Genomic DNA, 13,886 nt, shown 5'->3' on the forward strand with positions numbered 1-13,886 from the left:
TGATCATTCTTATAGTATATATAAGAAACCCTACATTATATATTACTATCTATATAAATTATGGGAAGGTACATTTCAGTGATCACCAATACATTTAAAGCAACATGACTATTATTTAAAAAAAAAACATTTTTTTTTAAATCCACAATATGACCTAATAAATGAAACCTAATTTCTGTGAAACATCCCATGTTTCACTAAAATTAAAACAATGCCAATTTACACTGAAACCCAAAAACATAATATAGCCTGTTCTTCTGCAAAATTTAAAATTTAAATCTATATAAAAATTGGACAAAGTGAACTGTTAAAATTCCTATTTCCTATTTTGTTAAACATTGAGTATAATCACAACAAAGTTCATGCACAGTACATTTCCTGCTCCATTGAAGTCAATGGAAAGACTCCTGTTGACTTCAGTGGAACCAGGACTGGTCATTACGTTAATTAATGTACTTGGCCCATGACCTCCAGTTCCAAAATACAGGTGTCTATGACTTGAACTAAAGGATTAGGTATACTAGGTAGCAGCTGGAGCTGACTGACACACCTCTGATCAACCACCAGAGAGGGACAAAGGGACATTTGGCCAGTATGTTACTTAAATATCATTGGATATGTTGGTATTTCTTTACGTTGATGTATAAACAACAATACAAAAGCATCATGCCCATTTATTCTCTGGTGCCTTTGGGTTTGTTTTAGAACACAGTCAATATGAATAACAAACCCAGCAGCATAGATTCACCCTTGTAGTCAAGATACTAATCAAAAAATGAATCTCAAAAGGCATAATATTCCACCCTCATTCAGTTCTCTCTCATTTCCCAAGCCCCTCTTCCCCCCCGCCAAAAAAAAGTAGTTGCACCTCACAGCTTGTCCTGGATGCCAACAGACTCAGACTACTTCAGACAAGCAGAGAGCGTGGCAAGGTCAGGTTTACATAGGTTAAAATCTTAAACTCTGCCTGAAAACCAATAGGAGCCAATACAAATCATAGAGCACTGGTGTAATGATATAGGGACCAATCCAAAGGCCAGTGAAATCAGCGGAAAAACTCCCATTGACCTCAGTGGGCTTTGGGTCAGGTCCATAGCCCTGCCATAAATATCTTTCTCGCTCTCTCTCTCCCCCACTCTTAGTCCCTCTCTGTTTCTCCTTCTCCCTGTTTCAACCATTGTTACTGTTTACTACTATTTGAACTGCAGTAGCACGCAGAGGACTCAGGGCCAAAATGGCAAAGGCCTCTAGGCACGTAAAGCTGCATCTAGGCACCCATGTAGGATTTACCAAAACACCTGAGCAGGTTAGGTGCCTAACTCCCATTGAAAGCCAATGGGATTCAGGCACCTACATTATGTAGGCACTTTTGGAAATTCCACTCTGTTCCTAATTACATCTTTAGGCACCTGAATGCCTTTGCAGTTCTGGTCCCATTGTGCTAGGCGCTGTACATATAAATAAGAAGACACTGTCCCTGCTCGAAGGAGCTTACAATGTAACTGAAGACAAGGCAAGTGAGTGTAACAAACACTAGAAGAGGAAGAAGAAGGAGGAGGAGGAGGGTATGAGCTTTAATTTCCTCTTGTCATTCCTTCCCTCCCACCCCCCCGACATTCACTCATTCCTTTCTTCTGTTTCCTACCTTGCAGGTGGAGTTTGCTCTCAGTGCTTTGCAGAAGGACAGAACTCACAGAGTCCAGATTGTCATAGCTGTTACAGCCCAGGGGGCCAGTCCGAGTTTCTGTTACCTAGAGCAGGGTGCAAAAAAAAGGAAACATGCCATTTGTTTGCGGCATTTCCAGGACGGTCCAGTCCCTGACATCTCCACTGGCTGACAGGCACCCACATCCATCCCACCCTCACGAAAATACAACCTACATGACGTGGGTAAGAGCCAAATATCCCTAATGGCCAGGTTAGAAATGAAAACTTGAAAGAAGATCCACCTCCCAGACTCTGTCCAGCTGCAAACTGTCCCTTGTTTTATGTTATTGCATCTGAATCTGGGCCTGGTGAGGGGAGGCCTGCAGGCTGACCAGGGGGGATCTCTGCTGGCTTAGACCAGAAGCCAGGAGAGGAATTATCCCGTTTTCTCTCCATGGAAATCTAGAGCACATGGATTGAAAAACAGATATGGTGAACGACGTCCTGCCCCCCACCACACAAGCACATACTACGGATAGATGGAGACACAGAAAATCTTCCCGCTGCGTGTAGCGTAGCTGTTGTTATTGTTGGTATCTAGCTGCCGAGGAGACCTGCCCTTTCTGAGTTCACAAAGAGTGGTTATGTGCTGTCAGGGCTTCAATATCTCAATCCAGTTTCCCATCCTTGAGGGAATAGGCTGGGCCAGGAGACATCACAGAACAATAACACAAGCCGGAGCCTTTCAGTGTGATGGCTAAGAGTGATGTCTCCATCCCGACTGCCTTCCCTGCAGCATGTTCCCTGACAATGGAATCCTTCCCCAATGGAGACTGAGTGCTTTCAAAGGAGGAGGCCGTTGTTTGTGGATCCATTTTCATTTCCTTTGTATCCTCCTCCCAGTAGCTTCCCCCGCTCCCCCTCCAGCTCTCTATCTCTAACCGGAAGCCTTTGTAAAGCCTCATTGTGGGCTTTTCTCATTCCCTTGTAATCAATTCACCTGAGAGCTGTTCAGTAGAAACTGTACTAATACCTGCTGCAGGAAGACATACAAGGGTGGAGTGAGGCTGCCACTACAGAACTGCTTGCCCATTTCCATTGTCGCTGCTGACCTGCCGTGGCCAGGCCCTCCCCAATACCACTGCTACATGGCAAGGACCATGATCTCTTTAACATCAATGCCACACTGGGTGTCCCTTTCACAAAAATCACTTTCACGCCGGAATGGTCTGTGCCTACCCAAAATGAGGGACACAAAAGAATGACTTTTCCCATCTAACATCTGTACCACAGGGCAATAACTTGCCTTTTCCTGGGAAGAATGCCACATTGGAATGGCTGGTGCCTACCCAGCGGCAATACCATATTGAAGGCCAAGCCCTGACTGGCATCACTATTGCATTGGAATGGCTGTCATTCCCCAGGCCATGTCTCTCCCTGGAATCTCCATAGCAACAGAGGCAATACCTTGATTGCTCCGGTAGAGATCTGGATCTCATGGAGTCTCCTCATGGTGCCATCGCGGTCTACGAAGTAGGAGGAAGCAAGCTGGTGCAGCGCCTCAACGCTTTGGGTGGCGTTTCCTGACTTCCTGTCAAGCCGGCTTTTGTCCATGTACATGGTCAAGGCCTCCTCCCCTGCAGTGAAAGGAAACAGATTGCTACATTGGAAGGTTTGCTGCTACCACACAGGTACCGATGGTATCACATGCTGAACCTGTGCAGTCCAAACTCTGTACAGAAGAATGGGACTGGATTTGTTGCACAAGGCATCTCCAGGGGGGCAATGGGCCAGATTCAAAATCTTAGTATAGTTCCATTGAGGCCAATGGTGCAGATCCCCAGCTGCTGTAAATTGGAATAACTTCACTAAAGACAATGCTGATTTAAACCAACTGAGAAACTAGCCCATTATACAGAACAATAACAACAAGGCCTGTCATTTTGGGGGTACATTTGGAGTGATGGGGCCAATATTTAGACTTGGTGGAAGAAGATGCAACTCTCATGGAAGTCTCTTTTCTTAATTCAATGGCATAAATGATGGTTTAAGTTACATTTAGCTCATGAGTGAATGGATCTGTGTTTAAAGGGTAAACGAGTGTCATCTGGCATCCAGTAGCTATGCAAGATGAGTGGTTGAGAAGAATGGGGAGTAGGAGGGATGAGATGACAAGCAGAAGAAAAGCAAAGCGAAGTAGCATAAACAACCACTTGCTCTTCCTACAGTCCTGGAGAGCACAGGTGATGCGTGTTGTGTGGGTACAAGAAAAAAGGGATAAGGTGTTGAACAGGACAAAGGAGTGCGGGGAAATCAGGCCCGGTATTAACAAGAGCACTGCTGCCCTGGAAATGACAGAGAATCAGGAAGTACAGACATTCGCGTCCCAAGAGGCAACAAACGTTCATGAACAATAGCAACATTCTGAATGAAAAGAAAAGAAGGATGAAAAGAAGACAGAACAAAGTTTATAACCACAGTTTATTGTTAAAAACATCTATTCATAATATCTGAGCCAGAATACAACCCAGCTGACTTTCTCTGAGTTCTGCTAGCATTGCAAGACTCAAAGGAGTGACAGGCAAAACCAACACATTTTCCTCACTGAGGTCAGGAAATCTGATTTTGAATGTACACCCGGAGCAGAAGGTGCCATTTTTATGCAGTTAGCTTTAAGAGAAGAATCAAAGTTTAATTAGGGTGGAAGTAAGTAGCACCTGCTGTAATCCAACCTGAGTATCCAACAGATGAATTGATATTTATGCTGCTGATGATCATTATAATACTAGGGTTGTATGAAAAAAATTGCATCACTACTGTTTTGATGGATAAATATTTTACTATAGGGACATTTGATTATTTTAAGGAAAAAACTGATTTTTTTCTGTGGAAAGCAGACACTTTCTGTGACAAACTTTGATTTGAAAAATTAAAAAAATTATATGAAATGTGTCTCCACATTTTTTATTTAAAAACCAAACCCCAGAATATTTTGATTTGGCAAGACTACTGTGGTGCCTAATGGGAATTGTAGTTCAGTTTCCCCACGGCCTTATTCTCCTTGATGAGCCAGACTCCCTAGCTGACCCACATATCCCATGATGCACCATGGCCAGGGTCTCCCACGACACACCAAGAGGGAAGACTGTGGTGCATCATGGCAAACAGTCTGACCAGGGAACCCAATCTAAGCCACAGAGAATGGGAGCTTCCAGCACCCAACTACAACTCCCTTGAGGCAAGCTGTGGCATTTTCAAATCAAAATATTTTGATTTTTTGCCAGGATGTCAAAATTTTCTACGGAAAATTCCGACTAAAAACATCGTTTTCCTCAAAATTTTCCATGGGAAAAAAAACAACCCAGATTCTGACCAGCTCTAAATAAGAACAATAATAATTAATAATAATCAACAATTAATCTGTTGACAGTGATGCCTAGAGGCCCAAGCTGGGGATCAAGGCTTCACCATGTTAGGCCTTGTACACACACATAACAGAGAAGATGTTTCCTGCCCCAAAGGGTTTACAATCTAAGCATATGATGGGAGACAACAGGTGGATACAACAAACAGATGGGGGAAGCACAAGGTAATGAGACGAATGTGATTAACATGATAAGCAGCGGTCACAGCACACCAGCTGCTTAGCTGCTGTCAAGTGTTTTGCCGGCGTCACAACGCAGGTGAGTTTTCAAGAGAGCTTTGAAGGAAGATAAAGTAGTGACTTTGTGGACGTTTACAGGGAGTTCCTCTGTATGAGGGGGAAAGCTTGGGAGAAAATGCAAAGGTGCTTGTGGGGAAATGTGATTAATAGGCAATAAAGGCTGTAACTTGGGCCAAATGTATCCTTGATGTACTGTACTGAACTCAGTGGAGTTGCACCAGAGATCAAGGTGGTCTTCTGTGTCCATTTCAGACTAGACTACTGTACCTAGCAGAACGTGGCATCTGGGAGCCCTGGACAGGTATCTCCCGGATGGCAGTTAGACACCCAGCTCCTGTTGAGTTCTAGTGGGATTTGGAAACTCCCTTGGGTTCTTGTGCAAAGCCCACACCTTGTTTTTGCTTCCCATGCAGAAAGATCAAGGCCTTTGTCAGTCCCTGGCTCAACAATCACTAGTGGAATGCTGAGCTGGGACAACGCTTTGAACTGGGGATGCTCTTGTACACTATGAACTTGCACTGGGATAAATATAATGATCAGGAGTGTGAAAAATCCTCCCCCCTCCCCCCCCCCCCCCCCGAGCGATGTAGTTCTATCGGCCTAACCCCGGTGTAGACAGGGCTATGTTGATGGGAGGGCTTCTCCCTGCAACAGTTACCGCCTCTCATGGAGGTGGATTAACTACGTGGCCGGGAGAAGCTCTCCCGTAATAGCGTCTTCACTGAAGTGCTACCGTGGCGCAGCTGCGCCAGCGTTCTAAGTGTAGACCTGCCCTGGCTCTGCTGTCATCAAGGTAGTGTGAATATAGACATCCAGTGTAGCTCCAGAAGCGTGGGGAGCGGCAGTGGAGGAACGACCAAGCCATGCTGAGTATATATCCACTGATTTCAGGCACTTTTGTACTTGACACGGCTCAGCCATGCCTCTGCTGCCGCTCCCCATACTACCACGGCTACCCTGCTACTTGTATTCATGCTAACTCTCAGGAGATAGCACAAATATGTGTACACAAGTTGGGGACTCACACCCCTAGCTCGTCGTGTAGACACAGCCGTGGAGACCTGGCAGAAAGCAAAACGTCTTATTTTAATCCCCACCTGGTAAAGCTACTGGGCAGTAACCAAAGGTGCTAGGATGTTAAATACTGATCCACAAATGGAATCTACATTGACAGGGCTGAGGGATAGGAACAAGGGTCCCAGACCGGCATGTAAGTAGGGTATTTGAAGCTAGCACCTAGGCAGTAGTTGGAGAACCCAAAGCTTTTATGGCACCTGGAGATCTGTGTTCTATTCCCAAAGAAGCCGTCGTTTGCCCCTCCAAAGTGTTTCAGTCTCACCACAGGGAGGATGAGGGGGAAAAAAAGAGAAACCTCTCTGTGCTTCATTCAATGCACATCCTGGGAGACAAGCCCCGTTCCTGAGACGTGAGCTACAATGGCAGGAGAGGGCAGGGAGAGACCGCTGCTTGAAACCCACGCTGTGTGCATGTGCCTAAGACTGGGAAAAGCCCAACATCCCCATGGAAAAAGAGCCAGCGAAAGCAGCCCATAGATCAAGAGGGGTTAATAGACTTTTGCTGCATTATTAAGTCTTAATTTCTCGTTTATTAAGCGAATGCTATGTTCAAAGTTGTCTTCCCTTCAGGGCTTTCCCTGCAAATTAGCTCTCGGCTCTGTGTACTCCATCCCTGAGCGTGGATGCCCTAGAAATGACCCTGCACCAATCCCTTTGTCAGAACTAAACTGGAGCAGGGCTGGCTCTCTATCGGGCTCTGGGGGAAACCAGCTGTTCGGCAACAGAAAGGCATCAGAAATCTTCCTCTTGTGGAAGGTGTCTAGGCAGCAACAGTGCTGGATGCAGGATGGTCTGCTCCATCTCTCAGACCTCCTTGAGCCCCTCCCAACAGCTGCTACGCAAACAGGTAGGCTTGCACATTTGTCTCTCTTTCTGTAGCTGGTTAAATGTCAGGCTGAGATTTGAATTAATAAAAAGCACAATTCTCTGGGTAGCTGCTTTTTTATGTGGTCCAAGGTCTTAAAGCGACTCCTAAGCGACGATCGACTTGATGTCACAGGGATCTGGATTAGCCTGCAAACTCTGAGCGGAACATGTCCCTCTCCGTGCACAATGCACACTGTGTGGCAGGTCTAAAGCTGCTTCATCTTCATCACGGTCATTGGCAAGATGAATCCTTCATTCCTCTTGCCCTGCCTGCCCCAACCCCGCTGCTCTGGGCTGATTGAACACTTTGCACTTCTGTCCAACACCAGCTCTCGTTACAAGCTTCTGCATATTTAAAAATGTTGCGTTGTAAAAACAGGAGACGGAACAAGCCACTGTGAATAATTCACAACCTCGCCCGGGTGAAATTAAAAATATATTTCACCGTTGAAGGTCTTTGTTATTTGGAATTTCCAGGGACGTGGAAGAGAAAAAGGCTGCCAATGGAAAGAAAAATAAAACCACAAATAAAACTCCATTCACCTCCATGGTTTCTTCCTTCACTGCCTTGCCCTGTGTACCACTGAGCTATCCTGGGGGGAGGGATAGCTCAGTGGTTTGAGCATTGGCCTGCTAACCCCAGAATTGTGAGCTCAATCCTTGAGGGGGGCCATTTAGGGAACTGGGGTAAAAATCTATCTGGGGATTGATCCTACTTTGAGCAGGGGGTTGGACTAGATGACCTCCTGAGGTCCCTTCCAACCCTGAGATTCTATGATTCCAAGGAGATGTTTCCTCAACAGAAATGAGCTCTCTCTGTACAGAGTTCTTTTAGGCCCTGATTCAACACATCATCTCTACCCAGCAAATCACTTAATCACTTTGCTGTATTGGAACATTTCATGTGGTTGAGGTGGTGGACTTTGATTGGATGCATTGAACCGGCAGTTTTGGGACTAAGGGTTCTTTTAGGGCTGCATTCAGTAATGGCTAGGACCACATGACTTCAATGGACCTACACCAGTTTAGCCCATCTGAGGATCTGGCACCTACGTTGTGCATGAAATATGTGCAGGCAGGGATGCAAATCAATCTAATCTTGTCTACATAGCTGATCATTTACAGTATGTTTAAAGAGCTTTCCATAGCCCCCAGAGAAACAAGAGCCAGAAATCCTAGGAATTTCACTAAGGATTTTGCTATTGCCAATCTATTTTATGTGGACAGTGCTAAGATAATATGATGAGCAGCAGCACAAAACGTTAAGATAAGATGCCTTCTTTGTCACTGCAGTATTCTCAGTGCAACTACTGATACATGCCATACATGCTATTTAACTCTATGTACAAAACGGATAATAGCTACAACAATAAAAAGACAAACAGAAGCAAAAAATGTCCATGAGAAATGTACTTCCACTTTTTAATTTTCAAAATATTTGAAATTTTCTACCCAGCTCCAGTAACCGGGCATGCAAATTGGTAACTGCACCTGCAGGTCTCCATCTTATTGATCTCCTGGCGTATGCTGCCCATACCGGGACCTGTCTGCAGTCCCTGGGTATATATTTTGCATTGAATTTAATTATTATTATTTTTTTTTAAATATGGCCCATATTTTTTCCTTTAACTGTTGTATCCAGTTCAGGCCACTCTCTGTCCCCCATCAGTGTCTCCATCCCTGCCTAATGCCTTGGTATGCTACTTCATAGAGCACTCCAAGATTTTTCCAAGTCCAGTGAGTTTCCCCTGTGGGAGAAGATTGTTTTCCTTCTGTATTGAGTTTGTTTCAGAAAGAGAGAGAGAGCATCTGGTTTCAAGAAACAAGGCAGGGTGTGAAGGTTAGGGGGGACTGGTATTATCGGCACTATACCAGCCACGCTGCTATTCTGTCTATTCCAAGAGAGAAAATCACCCAGGCAGAATATCCAATTCACATGGTTCTTTCAAATGCTGCCTGTGCACTTATTTGGAGTTTGGCTTTAACATATTTAATCTGGAATGATTATCATCACACAGGCATCACACACACATGCCCATATGCACCCTCTCAAAACTGCAGCATATCCACATCGTCTTAAAACTAGGGTGACCAGAGAGCAAATGTGAAAAATCGGGACAGGAGTTGGGGGTAATAGGAGCTTATATAAGAAAAAGACCCCAAAATCAGGACTGTCCCTATAAAATCGGGTCATCTGGTCACCCTATCTTAAAACTCACATACTCAGATATTGGTATTTGCATACTCAGGGCCATACTGTGAGTCTCTCACACATAGCAGGACCTAAGGCCACATGGAGTACTCTGTCCTGTTAAAAGTAGTAAGACATAGGGCTCAGTTCACCCCCATTATGTGGCATTGCCTTTTAAGATCTTGGGAGGTCTGATATATATAAGGGCCTAGGAAATAGGAGATACTGGTGGAAAGGAAGTGGTCCTAGAAGTAAGTAGTATTTTGGGAGGAAATCCAATTATTGTTTCTTTAAGGGCTTGTGACAGGAGCTTTGCAGGGTGGGTGGAGCCAGGGCTCCCCTTGCTCCCAGCCAATTGGGATGAGCTTTAGGAAGGGGATCAGCATATATGCTGCCTTCTCCTTCATAGCATGGCAGACAGCAGCAGGAGACGGCTGGGCTGCTGACCCTGAGGACTAATTGGAGGAAGGGGCCCGGTGAAGGAGAAACTTGCTAAAGCTCCACAACCCGCCTAAGTTACCACCCTCGCTCCAGGGAGGAGAGCTGGGGGAGTCGGGCCTTAAAGAGAGAGGGAGGGGACGTTCTGAATTACAATCCCTCTGCTGCCAGAGAGACTGGCAGTGGCCTGGAAGTCACGCCACAGCGGCGGGCAGGGAGGAAGCTGTAGGAGGAGATGGAGTGAGAGTAGTGGAGACCTTAGTCCTGAAAGAGCTAAGGACAAAATAGGAGCATCCCAAGGAAGCAGTGAGGGATTAGAAGGATCAATCCTTAGCTGGCTAACATGGTGTCCCTGGGCTGGAAAACCAAGAGGAGAGGTCAGTCCTTCTACAGGCTTCAGGACTGAAAGAACAAAGATAGGTATGCCCAGATCATAGAATTATAGAAGATTTGGGTTGGAAGAGACCTCAGGAGGTCATCTAGTCCAACACCCTGCTCAAAGCAGGACCAACCCCAACTAAATCATCCCAGCCAGGGCTTTGTCAAGCCAGGCCTTAAAAACCTCTAAGGAAGGAGATTCCACCACCTCCCTAGGTAGCCCATTCCAGTGCTTCACCACCCTCCTAGTGAAATAGTTTTTTCCTAATATCCAACCTAGACCTCCCCCATTGCTCTTTGTTCTGTCATCTGCCACCACTGAGAACGGCAGAGCTCCATCCTCTTTGGAACCCCCCCTCAGGTAATTGAAGGCTGCTATCAAACCCCCCCTCACTCTTCTCTTCTGCAGACTAAATAACCCCAGTTCCCTCAGCCTCTCCTCATAAGTCATGTGCCCCAGCCTCCTAATCATTTTTGTTGCCCTCCGCTGGACTCTCTCCAATTTGTCCATATCCTTTGTGTACTGGGGGGCAGGAAGTGGGGGCAGAAACTGGACATAATACTCCAGATATGACTTCACCAGTGCCGAATAGAGGGGAATAATCACTTCCCTTGATCTGCTACCAATGCTCCTAGTAATGCAGCCCAATAGGCCATTAGCCTTCTTGGCAACAAGGGCACACTGCTGACTCATATCCAGCTTCTTGTCCACTGTAATCCCCAGGTCCTTTTCTGCAGAACTGCTGCTTAGCCAGTTGGTCCCCAGCCTGTGGCGGTGCATGGGATTCTTCCTTCCTAAGTGCAGGACTCTGCACTTGTCCTTGTTGAACCTCATCAGATTTCTTTTGGCCCAATCCTCCAATTTGTCTAGGTCACACTGGACCCTCTCCCTACCCTCCAGTGTATCTATCTCTCCCCCCCCCCCCCCCAGCTTAGTGTCATCCGCGAACTTGCTGAGGGTGCAATCCATCCCATCATCTAGATCATTAATGAAGATGTTTAACAAAACCGGCCCCAGGACCGACCCTTGGGGCACTCCACTTGATACCGGCTTCCAGCTAGACATGGAGCCATTGATCACTATCCGTTGAGCCCGATAATCTAGCCAGCTTTCTATCCACCTTATAGTCCATTCATCCAGATGGGGGCCAAAGGCCTGGCATAAAGGCCATTAGACTCTGAGTTTTCTGTTTGGACTTTTCTGTTACCCCCGGACGGGGGCTGAGCTGTAAGGTGACCTGGCTGGAGGGCCGGGCCACAGAAGCTGCAGACGGTTGCAGAATCAGAATGATGGATAAGGGAATGCTGCAGTGGAAGAACCCCTTGCAATGCCTTGTCCTAGCACCAGGGGGAGCAATGACAGTGGGTTTGCCTCAGCGAGAGCACTTGCACTACTCAATTTAACTTCGGGCACCACTAGGGCTGCAAAATATTTCCAAGGCCTTCCACCTGAGTCCTCAGCAGGTGTGTGGACACATGTATATTGTCAGGGATGAGGACTTGCTGTCATGCCTGCCCAGTCTCTGGGCAGCCTATGAGCACAACAGAGCTGCATGATTGACACCCCATCTACTGGCCGAGGAAGTCAACAAGCACCTAGGTCCAACAGCCACAACTGATCTCTGGCTGCTCAACTCACACACCCGCTAATGTAATCTCTACTGTGCCTGCCCTGCTCCTAGGTCTGCTCCAGCCCTGATCCTACTTGTTCCCAGCCTTGTTCCTATCCTGCCCAGTCCACGGCAGGCCTGCTTCCCTGCTTGGTTCCTGACCCTGGGCTCTGACTCTTGGTCCCTGACTCCAGCTCTGAGCTTGGGCGCTGTTCCTGGCCTGACCACTAGGCATGACTGCCCACCCTACACACATACTGTATGCACTCAAAACCTGACACAGACATGTGCGCACACATCATATAAACACACACCGTTCTCATACCAAGTGTGTGTAAATGCAGATCACAGAAACACTCCACGCACGCTATTGTCAAACAAAGCACACCTGCGCTCATGTCACACACACCAATACACATTCCACTGTCACACCAGGCGCACATGTCACATCTACCGACACCCACCCCACACACTCTGCTTCATAAGCCAAGGAGACCATTCAGAGTTAGCCTGGGCTTTTGAGCAGATCTGGAGGGGAGTATGGGGCTTCAAGGGGGGAAATGTGATGACCCTGACTCATCACCATACCAACCGACCTACATCCTTCCTCGGGCCTGAAGAAAGGCTCTGTGTAGCTCAAACGCTTGCACCTTCCACCAACAGAAGTTGGTCCAATAAAAGATATTTACCTCGCCCACCTTGTCTCTCTTACATTCAAAGTGACACAGAGCTGGAAGAGCATGCTTCATCCCCTCTCCCCACCGTCCCAGTGACTGTGTAAGAAAATACCCCGGTTGCCACCTACCTCCGAGGGTGGCAGAGATGAGGATGTGGGTGCCGTACTTTTTGATGATGGTATCAATGAACTGTTGCGTGGTGGGTCTCCTGCCCAGCAAGCGGATGCTTCTCTGGAATTCAGGCATCAGGGGCACTGGATTGCGGACCAGGTCCCTCCGTTCGATGGCTGTGTTCCTCACCTTCCAACGGGCAAACTCCCTATGCGACAACACAGGAACACAACACAGGTGAGGCACTAAGTCTGGACAGGAGGGGAGAACCACCAAGGAAGGGGAAAGGTGAAGGCAAAGGGGAAAATACTGGAGGACATCCCCACATAGATACACAGGTGAGGCTCTGAGGAGGGGGAGGAAGAAGAGGAGAAGCAAGACGTTACTGCACAATGCAGGAGCAGGGTCTGAGCTGGTGCTGGGGGAACCTCAACAAGTTCAGAGGTACATTTCAGATGAGTTTCCGGAAGTATGGCTGTCCCACATCTGCCTACCGCAGGGCTCCTGCACCTTCCTCTAAAGCAGCTGGCTTGGGCCGTTCTTAGCGACAGGATACTGGAGCAGACAGCTCTTGGTTCTGATCCAGTCTGGCAATTCCCATGTCCATGTGTTTCCATCCTATCTAAACTCTCTGACTGCGCAAAACCCAGCTAAAAAGTTGGAGAGCACAAGCTTGCTCATGATGTCCTGATTTTCCAGCCCCCGGAGTGCAGGGGAATGTGATCCTTGACCAACAACATGGACAGAACCCGCTCAGCACCTGCCCTCTGAAAATCAGGCCCCTTTAAGGTATGTCAAGTTGGGCAGCCAAAAACCGAGGCACCTGACATTACTAGACTCTTTTGCAAAATCTTGGAGAAGGCCTAAGAAGAAAACCAGTATTTACAACGCTCCTGCAATACGCACAGCACTATCTTAAGCCATGTCCAATTGAGTCACAAGCTGCTGTTCCTTTTCGTTCATTTATTCCAGTAAATCAGATCAAACATTAATTTAAATAATAGGAATAACAATACGGGGCATTTTCTATCTCAATAAGTATTTGCATCCACTGTACGGGTGGAGAAACTGACGTGCCGGGAGATGATTTAGTGCACTCAGCGGCAAAGCCGTGATCAGACCTGGGGCTCTTGCCTCCCAGTCTGGTTCTCTAGCCACAGGGCCTTGCTGCCTTTTAGATTATTTTAATGAATGTAATTACGCATGTGTTTATTTTGACTGGGTCCC

The 13,886-nt window shown here is 46.9% G+C and overlaps 1 protein-coding gene across 2 annotated transcripts in view; it reads right to left on the reverse strand.

The window, feature by feature from the left end:
* BRINP1 (BMP/retinoic acid inducible neural specific 1) overlaps positions 1-13,886 on the reverse strand; it is a 97,828-nt gene that overhangs the window by 22,907 nt on the left and 61,035 nt on the right. For both annotated transcript variants that reach the window (XM_065572640.1, XM_008170835.4), the window contains 3 exons: positions 12,677-12,867; positions 3,115-3,284; positions 1,646-1,751 (listed from right to left, as the gene is read on the reverse strand). In XM_065572640.1, coding sequence (XP_065428712.1) covers positions 1,646-1,751; positions 3,115-3,284; positions 12,677-12,867 — 467 coding nt within the window. The remainder of the gene's footprint in view (positions 1-1,645; positions 1,752-3,114; positions 3,285-12,676; positions 12,868-13,886) is intronic.

Source organism: Chrysemys picta, chromosome 18 (genome assembly GCF_011386835.1).
Source record: "Chrysemys picta bellii isolate R12L10 chromosome 18, ASM1138683v2, whole genome shotgun sequence".
Classification (NCBI taxonomy): domain Eukaryota; kingdom Metazoa; phylum Chordata; order Testudines; family Emydidae; genus Chrysemys; species Chrysemys picta.